At 33.0% G+C, this 18,235-nt stretch overlaps 1 protein-coding gene across 33 annotated transcripts in view; it reads left to right on the top strand.

Annotated features, from left to right (window-relative positions):
- PPIP5K2 (diphosphoinositol pentakisphosphate kinase 2) overlaps positions 1–18,235 on the top strand; it is a 72,041-nt gene that overhangs the window by 16,313 nt on the left and 37,493 nt on the right. For 26 of the 33 annotated variants that reach the window (XM_045499510.1, XM_045499539.1, XM_045499577.1 and 23 more), the window contains 12 exons: positions 1,118–1,279; positions 2,827–2,948; positions 4,752–4,853; positions 5,981–6,067; positions 6,800–6,875; positions 6,957–7,066; positions 7,782–7,867; positions 10,774–10,899; positions 11,042–11,163; positions 11,437–11,619; positions 16,394–16,535; positions 17,313–17,536. In XM_045499510.1, the coding sequence (XP_045355466.1) occupies positions 1,118–1,279; positions 2,827–2,948; positions 4,752–4,853; positions 5,981–6,067; positions 6,800–6,875; positions 6,957–7,066; positions 7,782–7,867; positions 10,774–10,899; positions 11,042–11,163; positions 11,437–11,619; positions 16,394–16,535; positions 17,313–17,536 (1,542 nt within the window). The remainder of the gene's footprint in view (positions 1–1,117; positions 1,280–2,826; positions 2,949–4,751; positions 4,854–5,980; positions 6,068–6,799; positions 6,876–6,956; positions 7,067–7,781; positions 7,868–10,773; positions 10,900–11,041; positions 11,164–11,436; positions 11,620–16,393; positions 16,536–17,312; positions 17,537–18,235) is intronic. The other 7 variants (XM_045499519.1, XM_045499548.1, XM_045499659.1 and 4 more) reach the window with 1 other exon arrangement.

The raw sequence follows: 18,235 nt of genomic DNA on the forward strand, positions 1-18,235 counted from the left end.
ATTACAGTATATTTTAATTTTGTATTTAGTTTACCGATGATAACAGAAAAAGAGATTACCCTTTAATTAGTTATATCTATATTCTGGATCTCTTTTTTTTTTGTGACTAGAGATTGTTAATCTGTTTTGTATTATGAATGCCTTTGACAGTCTGAAGGCCATGGACCCTTTTTTTAGAATAATGTTCTTAAATGCTTAAAACAGGATTGCCAAGGAGACAACTTTTATTGAAATACAGTTATAAAAATATTTAATAAACAACTTGATGATATAATAAAATGTATGCTTCTTTAAAAGGACATTAAATAATAAAGCAGTAAAGGTCTAATAGCCACCAGTTTCTAAGCATTGATTAGCATAAATGATGTTTGAGATCCGCAGCAACCGTAGCATAATGTAAAAATATGTTTGACTTCTTTTGGTGACAGACAAGGTCTTAATTGCTTTACCTTCAGCTAGTCTTGGTCTAAGGTATAAACCTGATCATGAGCCTCTCCTTTAAAATTCTCTTATGGATTTTTGTTGACCAGAGGATAATAATCAGGTTCTTAAGGTGGCATACAGAATGTTTCAGTCTGTCTTCTATCAACCTTATTTCTTACAGTATAAACTATACTAAATAATTTACTCTTATCTGAATACATCACGCTCTTTAACACCTCTGGCCTCTGTGTTAATTACCTGTGCTTGGAGTGCTGTTCTCTTTCTTACCTGCTTTTCATTCTATGCTGTCCCTCACCACCACCCCCATTTTTTAATCTTCCTTTTGGCCATTACTTTCTTTTATGTTTTTATAATTAACTTGTACCTCTCCTTTGTTAAACTTAAAACAATTTGAAAAAGATAACCTCATATACAACCTAGTATTCCCTCATAATGCTCAGCAAAATCAATCTCTATAAAGAACAGAACTTCACTTTACCATTTTTTTTGCCATGTTATTGTTCATAACCTTTTCCATTGTATTGAAAATTTTGGCATGTGAAATAGAGGTGTGAAATGAATAGTCTGGAGATTGAAGTAAAGTTTTATTATTTTTCTTTTAGTTTGTTTGCTGTTTTTTAAAATACATTTTAAATAATATAAATTTTTTTATATATTTTAACTTTAATGAAAGGTTTATACAGTGGGTCCAGATTATGCTCATGCTGAGGCTCGGAAATCTCCAGCCCTCGATGGCAAGGTGGAACGAGATAGTGAGGGAAAAGAAGTTAGATACCCTGTTATTCTGAATGCACGCGAGAAATTAATTGCTTGGAAAGTCTGCCTTGCTTTTAAGGTAAGATGTTTTAAAGGCCATACAGACCCCTGTCAAAGAAATTCTAATGTCTTTTTTGAGTAAAAGAAATGTTATTTGGGCATTTAGTGGGAGAAGTAAGCTGAGAAAATAAAAATGATACATTTAAATGGTTTATGTACTTTTCAGGGGATTCTTAAGCGCCATTCATAAAAATATATAATAAATGAAGACCTTTGTTTCTCTCTATTTTATCTGTTATATAAAAGGGAATTTTGTAAATTTATTCAGAAATTAAAATGATGGAGGAAAACTTAACTAAAACAGTAACATTAACCAGTGTTTAGAGGTATTATTTAACATGGGTAAAACAACTGGTTGCAAGTACTATTTACTCAGAATTGATACATGATTGTTTTCTTGAATAAAAAAGGTCTTCAGTAGTCTTCTAGCCTTGGTAATACATCCTTTAGCCTATTTATTGTATATGATAAAATTTGTTTTTGAAAGCAATACAAATAACATTCCTTAAAGAAACTTTTTACTTCTAACATTTGACTAGTTCCCTCAGTCTACATCATTAGGTTTCCAGTAATGTATGGTAAAGATTTAAACAGAAGTAGTACAACTTGCATCTAACAAAGGATAAACTTCACCTTTTTGAAGTCTTGTCTTGAGTTATAATGTAAAGACTAGGATGTGTTACTGGTTATTAAATAATACTTTATGTCTTAATAATTTGAAGTCACTTTTATGGAAGGAATATTATCCTGTAAGTATATTTTAATAGCTTTGTATGAATTGTCTTCGTAATACCAGGATTCTAAAAGACATGACTTAAAATCATATTTATGCTAATATGTCATGATTTGAATGTAAAATGCAGAAGTTAGAAAATTCTTGGAGCCTGAGTAGGAAATTTATACCTTGCAATGGTTTTCTTCTCCCAAATAAAATGTATTTAATTTATTTCAAGTGCTCACAAATATATAGTTGTCAAGTTTTAAAAGATTCAGAACGAAGGGCACCTGGTTGGCTCAGTTTGTAGAGCCTGCAACTCTTAATCTCAGGGTTGTGAGCTTAAACCCCACAGTGGGTGTAAAGATTACATAAAAATAAAATCTTTCTTTAAAAAAAGATTCATAGGGATAATTGGACATTTCCTCTGGGACATATCTTCAAAACTATTTTTTCTTTATGTTTTCCATTATGCTTTGGATTAAAGTGATATAATTTCTACTATCACAAAATTTCACAAAGCCTTTAAATTTTTTTTTACTCTTTTTAATTAAATATTACTTGAAGAACTTCTTGATACAGTAGGTTATTTTTTGGCTTCTCTAGTCCCTGAAGCATTTTTGTTCCATATTTACTTCATGGTGTGGAACTAAAACAATCATATAGTATGTTTGACATATTTTCAGAGTACTCAGGTTACAGATGAGTAATTTCATTACTTACTATGAAGTAAACTAAGATGCAGTAGTACATTTTTAGGCATTTATAAATTTGATATATTGTAATAAGACTAGAACATTGTGAATCCTAATTCAAATGTAACTTTAAAGTTTACAATTTATTTTAAATAGCAAACAGTTTGTGGTTTTGATTTGTTACGGGCCAATGGACAGTCCTATGTCTGTGATGTCAATGGCTTCAGTTTTGTGAAAAATTCCATGAAGTATTATGATGATTGTGCAAAAATACTTGGGTAAGAATTTTTTATCTTTTTCTTCTATACCTTTGTTATAGCTAATGCATAGTAGGTATTCAGAAACCTAATAATTGTAAATGCATCAAACGATCAGAATCTTGTAAGCACTCTAGAGTAAAAACAAATGTTCACAAAATGACATCTCCAAAGAACCATGACAAATCTTGAATTATACTTCAGGATATCAAAGGCGGATTAATTTAGGGCCAATATAGATGAAGTTTTAAAGATACTTAACTTCATAGATTCACAAATATATACTGTGATTATTACAGTGATTGTTAGTCAAAACAGCTAATTTGTTAGGTTACTTTGTCCCTCAAGATTTTGATACATAATTGAAAAGGTTTAATTCTCTTACTTTAAGGTACAAAATGAATATTCATGAAATAAGTAACCAGGGTAAAATAGAAATATTTGGAATTCAGGGTTCTTTTGAATGTTACTGCTTTCTACAAGCATACGTCAGTTAAGGATAATCCCATGAGATTATTAGTGAATCCAAAAGAAAGTACTGCATGTTGGGGCGCCTGGGTGGCGCAGTCGGTTAAGTGTCCGACTTCAGCCAGGTCACGATCTCGCGGTCCGTGAGTTCGAGCCCCGCGTCAGGCTCTGGGCTGATGGCTCAGAGCCTGGAGCCTGTTTCCGATTCTGTGTCTCCCACTCTCTCTCTGCCCCTCCCCCGTTCATGCTCTGTCTCTCTCTGTCCCAAAAATAAATAAACGTTAAAAAAAAAAAAAAAATTAAAAAAAAAAAAAAAGAAAGTACTGCATGTAGAAATACCATTTTTATATTCTTTGACCTATTTTCTTATACTTTGATTTAGAAGATTCATAAGACAAATATTTTTGAACCATTTCAAAGTATATATGACAGAGCCATAAGAAATTTACATTTTAAAATGTGTTGTCATGGGGCACTTGGGTGGCTCAGTCAGTTGAGCATCTCACTCTTGATTTCAGTTTAGGTCAAGATCCCAGGTTGGTGGGATCAAGCCTCATGTGATGCTTAGCTTGGAGTCTCCTTAGGATATTCTCTCTCTCTCTCTCTCTCTCTCTCTCTCTCTCTCTCCCTCCCTCCCTCCCTTCCTCCCTCTCTGTCCTTCTGCCCCTTTCACCCACTCATGCATGCACTCTCTCTCCCTCACTGTGTCTTTCTCAAATAAATAAATAAATAAATAAATAAATAAATGTATTGTCCTAATTGGAGTCAGCTTTTATAGAATATTTTAAAGATTGGTGAACTTAACCCTTAAGGTGAAATTTAGGGGAGCTTACTAAATTTTAGCATGAATAAGTGCTAAATTTAAGCAAAACAAAAAATGTTTTATAATTACTTAACATGTTTTCTGTTTTTAACCCTATTAGTAAAGTATAATAGAAATTTATTAAAAAAGAGCCACAGTATTTAGAGTAACTTCAAAAGTGATCAATACACTTGTAAGAAATGATCCGTAGCCATAAAGAAGAGCCAGTCTTGGTTTTCAGATTGTATCTATAAGTGCATATGATGCAGCTTTAATGATTTATTTGAATCCAATGTGACTTATATTTTAAAACTAACGTAAATAATTAATAATTCCAAATTCATGGCATCTCTTTAGGGTGTTCTTATATACCAGTTTAGAACTGCTAATCTAATTTTTCTTTATCAGGATTGAGTCTTTGAGTTAATTTTTGTGTGCTGTAATCACAGAATCACTAGTTTGACTTTAATTTCATTGATTGTATCATTAGTCATTAAGTACTGAGGTTTGCCTTAAAATAAATTAATTCTTAGCTTTTTATTTTTGTATCAAAGCAATATTGTAATGCGAGAGCTTGCTCCACAATTTCATATCCCCTGGTCAATACCCTTAGAAGCTGAAGATATCCCAATTGTACCAACTACATCTGGAACTATGTAAGTTTGAATATTTTCATTTAGAAATTCCTTGGGTTTTGTACATCAGTCTCTGCTATTACAATAAAGATTAAATTTCTAAACGATCATTGGACACTTTACTCTGTATGTTTTCATATAATTCACTTTGCAGATGGAAAAATAGACTATATGCTTTTGCAAGGGTCCACCTAGACTAAAACTCTTTTGTATTGTTAAAAATAAAATCTGAAAAAAAATTAAAATCCTGAAAAATGCTTGTATAACTATAGAACTATTGAATTAAGTCACAAAAATAAAGGAGGTACCAACAGGTATGTCACTTAAAGGTTCATAGTCAGTGGCTATACAGCTTTTATTCTCTTATTGTATAAAGAAAAAATATACAGTTTTATCTTGAGGTAAATTAATTAGACCAGTATTGCGAAAGTGTTTTATAATATTCTAGTGAAAATTACGGCTTGAAACTCACCTGCTACTCAGGTGGGTTGACCAAATGCTTCACATTTACAAGTTAGACATTTACATTAGCATGTTAAATATTCTGCGAAGGGCTGGTTGGGATGGAGAAACACAACTATTTAATTTTGTTTTAAACCAGTGTTCTCAAACTATTTAACATAAAAATTTTTAGGTAACTTATTAAAATCTTGCAGGGTTGTGTTCTGTGGCCTGTAGTTTGGCAAACACTAAATTATACCCTAGCATTCTTTCTAAGACAGTTTTATCTTCTAGTAATTTAAGTTTGAAGTACTTGTTCTTCTTACAAGGGCAAAATAAATATAGCAGCTATCAAGTAAAGCTTTATTTTGCTTTGATTTAATGAAATCTCAGTCTGTAATAATCTCTGCTACAGACCAAGTATTTTATAAAGTTCCGGGATTGTCATTCGTTTACTTTTATTCCAAAGTTAGCATAGTCATCTCTAGAGAAGAAGCTGATATATAGCTTAATATTACTCCCCCTCCAGCTTCTTAAAATCTTTTTAAGATTGGATTTGATAAAATTGACTAGTTGTTACAAGTACTATCTTCATAGGAAACTTTTTGAAATGGTATAAGATAGCTCTAAAGAAATGAGATGTTGTGTGTCTGAATTATATAACACAAATCTTTGTTAGAAAATTGAGAACTTTTATTTTATTTTAGGATGGAACTCAGATGTGTCATAGCTGTAATACGTCATGGGGATCGAACACCAAAACAAAAAATGAAAATGGAAGTGAGGCATCAAAAGTATGTTTTAAGGGGAATAATTTAACACTTAGGAGATAATTTAAGATTTCTGATAGGTGATTAGCTATTTTGATCAATACATCATATAGGAAAACTGTTTTCCCATTTCTTGGCCATTAATTTAAACAACTGGATGGAGACAAAATCCATTTAAAGTAATTGTATATATTAGCATCTGAAAATTATGATGGCAATATCCGTAAATTATCATCCGTCTGACCTAACTTTCGTTTATTGTAAAAATGTAAACATCCTAAGATGTTTAATCTTGGTTTGTTATTCTCTCACATTGCTTTCTCTGAGTCCTTTAACCTCTCAACCTTGTAGAAAAAACTTGGTAGGATAAAAGTTTGTTATTTCTATTCACTATTTGATTTGGAAATAATAAAAATTTAAAACTTGAGCCAATAAATATGTGTTGAAACATTTTTTATATGTATATGTATGCAGTGACTTCAGAGAATATAATATGCAGTTTTACAATCATATATTCAGTTTCCATCATGAGAAAATTTTTAAAAATAATCTATAGTGATTATTAGCTTGCCGTGGTTAGGAGAGTACCAAGTTTTGTCACTGACAGTAGATGAGCAACCTTCTATAGTGAAAGAGGACATACAGTATTTGAAATCCATAGACCAAGTCCCATGTCTTCATTTATAATTGATTTAAGTATATGGTGGTAATATTAATTATTGCAAAGGACTAACTGTGCTCTTTTGTTTTAATAAGATTTTTCGATCTTTTTGAAAAGTGTGATGGATATAAATCTGGGAAATTAAAACTCAAAAAGCCAAAACAATTACAGGCAAGTGCATTTGACTGCTTGTTGGTTATAAATTGCTAATGGCAAAGTAACATAAAAATTCAGTTCTTTATTATTTTATAGGAAGTGCTGGACATTGCCCGACAACTTCTTATGGAGCTGGGGCAAAATAATGATTCTGAAATTGAAGAAAACAAGTCAAAACTTGAACAACTTAAGACCGTATTAGAAATGTGAGAATATTTTTGAAACCCTTAATTTTGATAACTAAATTTGATAACAGTGTTCTTTTATAATGTATGACTTTCTATGTTAAGTTGCCTTCACAGTTTGATCGTTTTCCACTTTAGTGCTGAAGCTGAAGAGAAATTAGCGAAAGTTTAGTGAGACTTTTATTTGCACCAGTGAGAAAATAGATTGTTGTGTTGAAGTTTCTTGTTTTAGTTTTACTTTTAATTTTGATGAGAAACATTTCGATCTTTTATGAAGTACCACTTAGGATGAAAGCAACATGGCTAACTTGAGCACAGATTAAATATTGTTTAAGTGAAAAACAATTTTGAACTATGCTTTAGTCAAGTGAAATTGATAACACCAGTATTCCTATTGGAAGCTTTATATTTGGCCACCTAGAATCTTATTTCCTTAATTTTTTAAACGCCCATACATTTCTGTTTTATATATTTCTATACTTTGTCATCTCTTCAAATGTCTAACTTTTGTAGAGAAACTTTTTTGTGTTTTCCTTTCTAATGTGATTAGAATGACTACCTATGGTACAGACATTCTGCTACAGTATTTTAAAGAATTCAACAATTAATTAAAAATAGAGGAGGGCATTAATATGTAGATTTAATTTTTCTCTAGATGGATTTTAGTTTCTCTTTAAGAGGTTTCATTGAACACTTATTGAAAATTGTTCATTCCGCTTGCCATTTTGTTTTTCAGGTATGGCCATTTTTCTGGAATAAATCGTAAAGTCCAACTAACTTATCTCCCTCATGGTTGTCCTAAAACATCTAGTGAAGAGGAAGGTATATCACTATTAATGCCTATTGTGTTTTAATTATATGTAGAGACTTATTACTCATTGTACTGCCTTTGGACCCTCTCCTTTGTAACAGTTAAGGAGCTGACATGCTGAATAAAGGAAAATTAAAGTGGAGTTTTGTCAACTTTGCTTTCTATCCTTTAAATAGAGGATAGATTGGGCCTCCTGGGTGGCTCAGTTAAGCGTCTGATTTAGGCTCAGGTCATGATCTCACGTGTTGTGAGTTCAAGCCCCGCATCAGGCTCTGTGCTGACAGCTCAGAGCTTGGAGCCACTTCAGATACCTGTGTCTCCCTGTCTCTGTCTGCCCCTCCCCTGCTCACATGCTGTCTCTCTCTCTCTCTCTCAAAAATAAATAAAAACATTAAAAAAATTTTTTTTTAATAATAAATAAATAAAGGATAGTTTACCCTTTAAGGAAAGGATCTATTTTATTTTAAAAGCTGTAGGACTCCCCATTTACGCTGGGGTTGTTTCAGAAACCTTATTTATAACTAAGTGTTACTTAATCGGTCCCTTTCTTCCTCTTTCGGTAGAAGAGGGCAGAGTATTCAGGAAGAAAGCTCAAAAAGTACAAAAAGACTATTTGAAAGAATACACAATAATCATGTTTCTAATTAGTTAATTTCCTCCACCAATTAAGTCTGAATAAAGCATTTAAATAAGGTCATTCTCCTAAAAGCAGTCAGCATAAAACTCCAAAAATTCATTTACGTTTTAAAATAAAAATGGGCAGACAGGTGCCTGGTTGACCTGGTTGGGTCAATTGAGCATCCGACTTAGGCTCAGGTTATGATCTCATAGTTTGTGGGTTTGGCCCCACATTGGGCCCTGCGCTGACAGCTCAGAGCCTGCAGCCCGCTCTGGATTCTTTGTCTCCCTTTCTCTCTATCCCTCCCCTGCTTGTGCTCGCTCGCTCTCTCTCTCTCTCTCTCTCTCCCCCTCCCTCCCTCCCTCCCTCCCTCCCTCCCTCCACCACTCTCTCTCTGTCACAAAAATAAATAAATAAGCATTAAAAAAATAATAATGGCAGAAATTGTAGAAACCATTTCATGAAGAAATGTAGATGCCCAATAAAACAGTTATAATAATAGTAATAATTACTTTTGCCTATCTCACTAGCAGAGTGTTTTCTTATTATTTTGTCAAATCATTATTAAAGAATGTTGATGAGAATATAGTATGAGTGGATTTCAGTCTGTTGGTAGGAGTATAAATTGATGTAGCCCTTTGAAGGGTAATTTGGCAATATAAGAAACTTCAAATATGCTTTTACCTTTTTTTTTAAGTTCATTTACTTATTTTGACAGTGTGTAAGAGGGGGAGGGACAGAGAGAGAGAGAGAGAGAGAGAGAGAGAGAGAGAGAGAGAGAATCCCAAGCAGGCTCTGCACTGACAGTGCTGAGCCCCGTGTGGAGCTCAAATTCACAAATCATGAGATCATGACCTAAGCCGAAATCAAGAGTCTGATGCTTAACCAACTGAGCCACCCAGTCATCTCTCATATCTTAATTCTGCTTATAAGGATTTATCCCAAGGAAGTGATCAAATATTCAGGGAAAGATTGGCCTGTGGAGATATCCAAAATGGCATTATTTATAGTGGCATAAATTGAAGTAGTGATTATCTTAAATGTGAACACAAGTTTGTTTATATTGATCTTCATATATTTATTTTAAAATTTGACATTGCTACTGTGTCACACTTTGTGATTGGTAGCAATACAGATTAATTTCCTATACTTTAATGTTTGTAATCAAAAATATTCTGTATATAACTATGATTGAAAAAGTCTGTTAATTAATTGTCCTTCCATAAATTAATATTAGCCTGCATGATAAAGCACATACAACTACAAGGTACTACCCCTGGCACAAAGTTGATTCCTATCACTTTTCATGAATCATCATTAAGTTTTTTAGCACTTATATTGCTCATTTTTAAATTACCTCTTTTCTGTAGCCTAATGCAGATCTTAGGACATAAAGAGCAGATAAATTAGGCACAGAAATTCATTCGCTTGTGGAATATCTGAGAAAAAACTTTGGTCGGGTACAGAAAAAAATTACACAATTCCAAATTTAATTTTTTTTTTTTTAACGTTTATTTATTTTTGAGACAGAGACAGAGCATGAACAGGGGAGGGGCAGAGAGAGAGAGGGAGACACAGAATCTGAAACAGGCTCCAGGCTCTGAGCTGTCAGCACAGAGCCCGATGCGGGGCTCAAACTCAAGGACCGTGAGATCATGACCTGAGCCAAAGTTGGATGCTTAATCGACTGAGCCACCCAGGTGCCCCCACAATTCCAAATTTAAGAAGCTGCTCTTGGCTGCATTTTATTGTATATCTCATTCATAAGTTTAAATTACAGTAAGTTTTAGGCTCTCTCACATCTTTCAAAAAATTACGCAAATCATTGATTCCTCTTTGTAAAAATGTATACATCTTCACTTTGGCTAACATTACCTTTTATGCGAGCCTCTTGATATAAAGACAAGATCTCGATCCTGTGGTGAAGGAGCTCTTAATGTAACAGCTGGGACAACTAAATTAAATATATTGGACAAATACTATTACTGTCATATCACTATGAGAGCAGGGAAGGTGGAAACATCACTTCCTTTCAGAAAACTGGGAAAGAGCCTTCTTCCTAAAGTGAGGAAGAGATTATGAAATTAGAGTAAGATTTTAACAGGTAGAGCAAGGGTTGTTCCCTACAGAATCAAAAGTATACAAAGATAGGTATGTTCAAAGGAACAAAATAATTTACATAAAAGCTATTTTCTGCTACAGAAGAGAAAATAAAGAAAAAATTAATCTTGAAACACACCTCTTTAAAAGAAACAAACTTGACATTTATTTGCTTTTATTCATTAACATATATCTTAGACAGCCGAAGAGAAGAACCATCCTTACTTTTGGTTCTAAAATGGGGAGGAGAACTAACTCCTGCAGGCAGGGTCCAGGCCGAAGAACTTGGAAGAGCTTTCAGGTGTATGTATCCTGGAGGTCAAGGTAAATCTTGGAGTTTCTTTAATTTGGTTAAGTTTATGCATTGTTTTTTCAAATCTTCACTTATTTTGAGATGTTACTAAATATTTATAGAAATACACTGAGACAAAAATATAGCTTAAGTGATTTGAGTATTTATTTTCAGGAGATTATGCAGGATTTCCTGGTTGTGGTTTACTTAGATTACATAGTACCTACCGACATGACCTCAAAATATATGCCTCTGATGAAGGACGAGTCCAGATGACTGCAGCTGCTTTTGCAAAGGTATAAATAAATGTTTTTCAGAATTACTAGAAATTTCATCTAATACTACATTTTAAAAGATTTTTGCTAAGGCAATATTTAAACATTCCAAATTTGAAATTTCCAGCTCAAGCCCTGAAATTGTGATAGGTTATATTATTAATAAAGTTTATTCATTGTAAATAGTTAGCTTATTCCTTATGAAATTCAGCATGTAACAAAATAATTATGATACTTTTCATTAATTTGCATACTAATTTTTGAATTTGTGTTGGCTTTATTTAATATGTTTAGGGGCTCTTAGCCCTAGAAGGAGAGCTTACACCCATTCTTGTTCAGATGGTAAAAAGTGCGAATATGAATGGTCTTTTGGATAGTGATAGTGACTCTTTGAGCAGTTGCCAGCAACGTGTGAAAGCAAGACTTCATGAAATACTTCAGAAAGATAGAGATTTTACGGCTGAAGATTATGAAAAGGTGGGTCTTAGCAAACTCTTCTACATTGTGAAATATGCACACACATATAAAAGTATATAAAAACAAAACATAACAAACTTATAACAAAACTTATAACAAAAAGTATATAAAACAAAAACTTAGAGCCTATTGTATTATAAAGCAGTACTCCTAAGGGCGCCTGGGTGGCTCAGTCGGTTAAGCGCCTGACTTCGGCTCAGGTTGATCTCACAGTTCATGGGTTCTAGCCCGGTGTCAGGCTCTGTGCTGATGGCTCAGAGCCTGGAGCCTGCTTAGGATTCTTTGTCTCCCTCTCTTTCTGTCCCTGTCCTGCTCATGCTGCCTCTCTCTCTGTGTCAAAAATAAACATTAAATTTTTTTTTAAAAAATAAAGCAAATACTCCTATAGTCCCCATCCAGATGGAGAAATAGAACATTGAGACACCTCTGATCCCTTTGTGCCCCTTCTCAATTGCAACTCCTTCCCAATCTCCTAGAAATAATTACTATCCTGACTTAATAGTGCTCTTTTTTATAGTCTTCTTATATCAAGAATACTTATTTGGGTAAGTAATCATCCCTAACTACTATGGTCTCAGTTTTGGCTGTTTTCTAAGTTTCTTACGTTAGATTAGGTTTTCTTTTATGTTTGGCTTCTTGTGCCCTATGTCGTGTTTGTGACATTTATCTGTATTTTTGAGAATTTCCATAGTTAACTAATAATCAGTTCTATTTAGTACTTTATTTCAGGGACTAACAAACTTTTTCTGTAGAAGACCAGATAGTAAATTTTAGGCTTTGCCAGTCACATGTGGTCTCTTGATGCATACTCTTTTTGATTTTTAACCACCTTTTAAAAATACTGGGGCACCTGGGTAGCTTAGTCGGTTAAGTGACCGTCTCTTGATTTGGACTCAGGTCGTGGTTCATGAGTTTGAGCCCCACGTCAGACTCCACACTGACAGTGTGTAGCCCACTTAGGATTCTCTGTCTCCTTCTCTATGTCTCTCTCTGCCCTCCTGCATATGCACTCTCTGTCAAAAATAAATAAATAAACTTAAAAAAATAAAAATAAAAATGTGAATACCTTTCTTTGTCCATGGGCTGTGCCACAGACCACATTTGGCCTGCAGGCCATAGTTTAGTGACCCGTATTCTATTTTATGAACATACCGTAATTGATATATACCTTGTATCATTGTTATAGTTTTGGGCTGTTGTGATTAATATTTCTATGAGTGTCCTTGTATGTCTCCCACTGCATATGAGCATACATTCTCTTGGGTACATTCTAGGATTGGAATTGTTGTGACCCACAGTATGCTTATGTTTCAGTATCAGATAATGTCAAACTGTTTTCCAAAGTCATTGAACCAATTTATACTCCCACTAGAAGTCCATGAAAATAATCATTGTTCTACATAGTCTCTATTCTTTGCATTCTCCGACTATTCAGTTTTGGCCATTCTGAAGATGGATGTGTAGTAGTTCAGCGTGGCTTTGATGTTTTTTGACCATTTAGATATCGTCTTTCATGAAGCCTTCTATTAAATCTCTTGTCCTTTATTTCTACCTTTTGTCTGTATTTTTCTTATTGAGTGGTACAGGTTCTTTGGATATGTGTTCTAAATACCACCACCTATTCTGAGCCTCTATGATGTCTTTCAGTAAGCAGAGGTTCTTATTTTTCATGAATTCCAAGTTGAATTTTTTCCTTTATGGTCAGTGCAGTTTTGATGTCGTCTAATTTCTTTCTTTTTTTTTTAATTAATGAGGTATAATTGACACACAGTGTTGTTTCCGGTGTACAGTATAGTGATTAGACAAATCTATATGTTCTATGCTTTGCTCAGCACCACAAGTCTAGTTACCATCTATCACCACACAGTGCTATTACAGTACCACTGACCATATTCCCTGTGCTGTACTGTCTGCCCTCATGACTTCAATAACTGGATGCCTCTATCTCCCACTCCCCTTTGTGGTCAGTGCATTTTAATGTTTCTTTTTCTAACTAAGGTCATAAAATACTCTTATGTATGATCTTCTATAAGCTTTACTGTTTTGCCCTTCACATTTATCTGTAATCCAGCTAAAATTGACTTTTGTGTGTGCTATAAGGTAAAGATGTCAAACTTAATTTTTGCCAACTGTATATACATCCAAATATACCAATACCACATACCGAAAGGCTCCCTTTATAGTATCACTTTATAGTATCATCTTTATAATCTATCTGGTGGTCTATTTCTACACTATATTCTTTTCTCGATCCTGGGCCACTGAATAAGATCTCTCAAGTCCTACATGCTTCCTTCTTCAAGTTTTTCAGGACTTTTTTTGCATTTCCATATAAATTTTAAAATATGCTGTCAAATATCCTGTTGTTATTGATTTAGATGCATCAAATCTAGTTTCTGAAAATTTATCTTAATATATTTTTATGCCATTGTAAATAGTACTTCTAAAAATTTTGATTGTTGATACGTAGAAATAGCTTTTTAATACTGACTTTATATGCATCAACCTTATTGAACTCATTTGTTAGTTTAATATTTCTGTAGATTTTTTATCCTTTAAAAGCATACTCACAGGTTTGTTTCTTCCTTTCTGATCCTTATTTGTTTTATTCTTTTTCTTGTTTAACTTCAATAACTAGCACATTCAAAACAATGTTCAATAGAAGTGGCATTTATTTTCTTGTCCATGTTCTCAAAGAAAGCCTTTAATGCTTGTCCATTAGGTATGTTTTCTGTACATTTTGTAAAAGCTATTCTGTTTCAAAATAAATTTCACTCTGTCCCTATTTTGCTAAAAGTTTTGTCATGAAAAGTTACTGAATTTCATCATTTTCTTTTCATCTGTTGCATCGTATGATTTTTTGTGATGTAAAGCTATTTTGGCTCTTCTGGGGCACCTGGGCAGCTTAGTCAGTTAAGTGTCCAACTTCAGCTCAGGTCGCAATCTCACGGTTCTTGAGTTTGAGCCCTGCATCAGGCTCTCTGCTGTCAGCACAGAGCCTGCTTTGGATCCTCTGTGCCCCTGTCTCTCTGTCCCTTTCATGCTCCCTTTTTCTTAAAAGTAAATAAAGTTAAGCTATCTTGGCTCCTAAAATAAACTCAGTTTACATATATACATGGTGGTGGTGGTGGTGGTGGTGGTGGTGTTAATATATCTCACTGGTTTGGGTTTACTATTTTTGGTTAGAAGTTTTACATCTATGTTCAGGATTCAGATTAACCTTTACATTTTAATTCTTATGCCTTTGTCTGCTTTCAATATCGGGATTATGCTAGTCTCATAAAATTAGTTAGGGAGTCCTATTTTGGGAGAATGGTTTGTATACATATCTTTAATGAAATGTTCGGTAAAATTTACTGATAAATCCTATGGACATTTTCTTTGTGGGAAATCAAATAATCATTATAATCATGGAGTCCAGAGTAATTGTTGTTATGTGTTGTGTCAGTATTAAGTTACATTGTTGTAGGAGTTTATCGTATCCTCTTTAAATTCTTTGTGATGTCTATAGGATTTTGTAGAGTTGTCACTTCTTATTTCATAACATTCTACAGTTTTTTTTCTCTTGATCAGTTTAACCATGGTTAATATACTTTATTACTCCCTTCAAAGAAATAACTGATTTGTTGGTCTTCTGAATTTTGCACTTGTTTTCCGCTTGATTAATTTTTGCTTATATTTTTTTCCTTCCACTTTTGTAAACCTGTGTCACTAGCTGTCTGCTTATTAATTCTTGAATGTTCAATCTTTTCTAAAATAAGGACTTTAGGCCATAAATTTCCCTTTATGATTATACGCATAAATTTTGTGGTTTATGCAGTTTGGGATATTTTCTAATTTCCTTTGTGATTTCTTCTTTGGTCATAGATGATTCAGAGCTGTAGTTTTAGAATTTCCAAACCTATGACATTTTTAAGTTAAACTTTTTTTATTTTGAACTTTCTATCATTTCAATAAAAACAAAACTTTGTGACTTTTTTCCTTTCTTCACTGTTGTGTGTTAAAATTTCTCACTCGTGGATTTTCCTTGTCTTTGTAGTTCTCTTAGTTTTTGCTTTACATATTTGATACCATGTTATTAGGTAGATTACAAATTTAGAATAGATACATTTCAATCAGTACATTTTGCCTCAAAGTTTTGAGATGAATATAGTAACAACAGCTTTTCCCCTCTTACTTGATTTTGCATTGTATATCTTTTTTTACTTTCAATCTTTTGGAAATTATATTTTTAGGTGTATCAAAATCTGCATAAAGCTAGTTTTTTTTAATTATGAAAATCTTTGTTTAAGGCAGTTTTATTTACATTATAAATTACTGATAAATTTATATATGAATCCATTATAGTTTATCCCACTCTTGACATACTTTTGGTTTGGTCTTAGGCAAGTTGCCTAACCTCTGTTAAGTACCTCATCTGGAAAAAGATGGTGATAATAATAGAGTCTTAGTGTTATTACATGTAAATATATGTCGAACGACTAGAACCATATTGAGTCAGCAATTTGTCACTGTTAGAATAAACTCTCATTGTAAGTTAGAGTACTTTTGCTAAATTTTCCCTGTGGACAATCTAATGATAGCTTATGTTTGCTATTTTTTTAACATGTAATTCTGAGATTTTTACTTCCTTCTTGATGTTATTACTATATTTGGGGGGTCATCTTCATGTGTGGTATTAAATTGTTCTCCAACTACTGGAAAGTTTTGTATATTGTTCTCTTGGACAATTAGGCATAACTACATGTGAAATATATACTTTACTCATTTGTAGCTTACTCCATCTGGGAGCATTTCTCTTATCAAATCAATGCATTTAATTAAAAATCCTGTGAAGACCTGTGACAAAGTTTATTCCTTGATTCAAAGTTTGACTTCTCAGATCAGACATCGAATGGAAGATCCCAAATCATCAGGTAAATACTATGTGCCTTGGAACATAAAGCAAATAAAAATATTAACTAATTACTATAAACATTTTAAAATAAGATCCATCAATTCTTAAAAAATTAAGTCTCATACTGTATCTAGGTATGAGTCAACATACATCCAGCAAAAGAATAATAATTAGGTCATGGTTTATTTTATCCATGATAGCATGACAAAGATAATAAAATATTATTTGATTAATTACGTAGCATTGTCATATAGTTAGGCAGCAAATAACTAGCATAATAAGAAGCAAACAATTGGAAGAAGATCTGGACTCTCACTCTGAGATTAGCTTGGTTCTAATTTGGCAACTTTGAAATCTAGGATTCTTAGTGGTAAGAATAAATCCTTTCAGCTATTTGATTTCTAAGATTCCTTTCGGCTAAAGACTGTCTATTCTGTTAGTTTTGTGAATCTAATAAGAAAATTATGTAGTATTTAAATTTTGAATTGAAAATGTATTAGGCTAAAAGTTTTGTTATTGTTGTTCTTTTTCTTTTGATTATTGAAGTGTGTAACATGAGGATAGGTCTTTTACAAACCCAAACCCAAGTCCTAAGCCATGTATTTATATCTTTTATATAAGTTTATAAAATGTATGGTTACTAATAGTATACTCCTATGGTAACATTCCCTACTTTCTTAACAGTTATACCTCTGATATTTAAAAATGTTTCTAATTGTCAACTTTTTAATATATACCCTGAGTATATATAATCTGAGTCTAAGTTTAATATGCTAAATTTGTTATGTTGTTTTAGATATTCAACTTTACCATAGTGAAACATTAGAGCTTATGCTACGTAGATGGTCCAAGTTGGAAAAAGACTTTAAAACAAAGAATGGAAGATACGACATTAGTAAAATCCCTGACATATATGACTGTATAAAATATGATGTTCAGCATAATGGTTCCTTGAAATTAGAAAATACAATGGAATTATACAGGCTTTCAAAGGCATTAGCAGATATTGTTATCCCTCAGGTAAGTAATTCCTCGGAATCAGTTTTCTTACAGTGTTGTGTAGATTCTTTTACAATGCCTATCACTGGATAAAACATAGTTGGTTTTGGGGTGCCTGGGTGGCTCAGTCGGTTAAGCGGCCGACTTCGGCTCAGGTCATGATCTCACAGTCCGCGAGTTCTAGCCCCACTTCGGGCTCTGTGCGGACAGCTCAGAGCCTGGAGCCTGCTTCAGATTCTGTGTCTCCCTCTCTCTGACCCTCCCCTGTTCATGCTCTGTCTCTCCCTGTCTCAAAAATAAAATAAACGTTAAAAAAAAAAAATTAAAAAAAAAAAACATAGTTGGTTTTCTTCTCTCTATAAAATCCATAACTTTTAAAAGGAAACTGAATAATTGTGAATTTTATATTCAAAACTTTTTAGTATAGTAAGTCATTACCTGATTTTCTAATAGTTTGATTGTAGTGACTTTTTAAAATTTAAGAATTGATACTCTTAAAGAACAGTAATATACTAACAAACAAGACAACTAAAACAGGGTGGAATAAATTACTTAAGTGTTTGCTGGGTACCCATTATGTACCTATCAAGTCTGTGCTATGAAAATACGTGAGGAATGGGAGAAAAACGTAGCTGTGGCTCTAAATTTTGCAAGTCTTTTTACTTCATGTGCAAGTATTTTGAAATTATTATTTAGAGGTCAAGGTGTAAGTTGTTATCG

Source organism: Leopardus geoffroyi, chromosome A1, assembly GCF_018350155.1.
Source record: "Leopardus geoffroyi isolate Oge1 chromosome A1, O.geoffroyi_Oge1_pat1.0, whole genome shotgun sequence".
NCBI lineage: Eukaryota > Metazoa > Chordata > Mammalia > Carnivora > Felidae > Leopardus > Leopardus geoffroyi.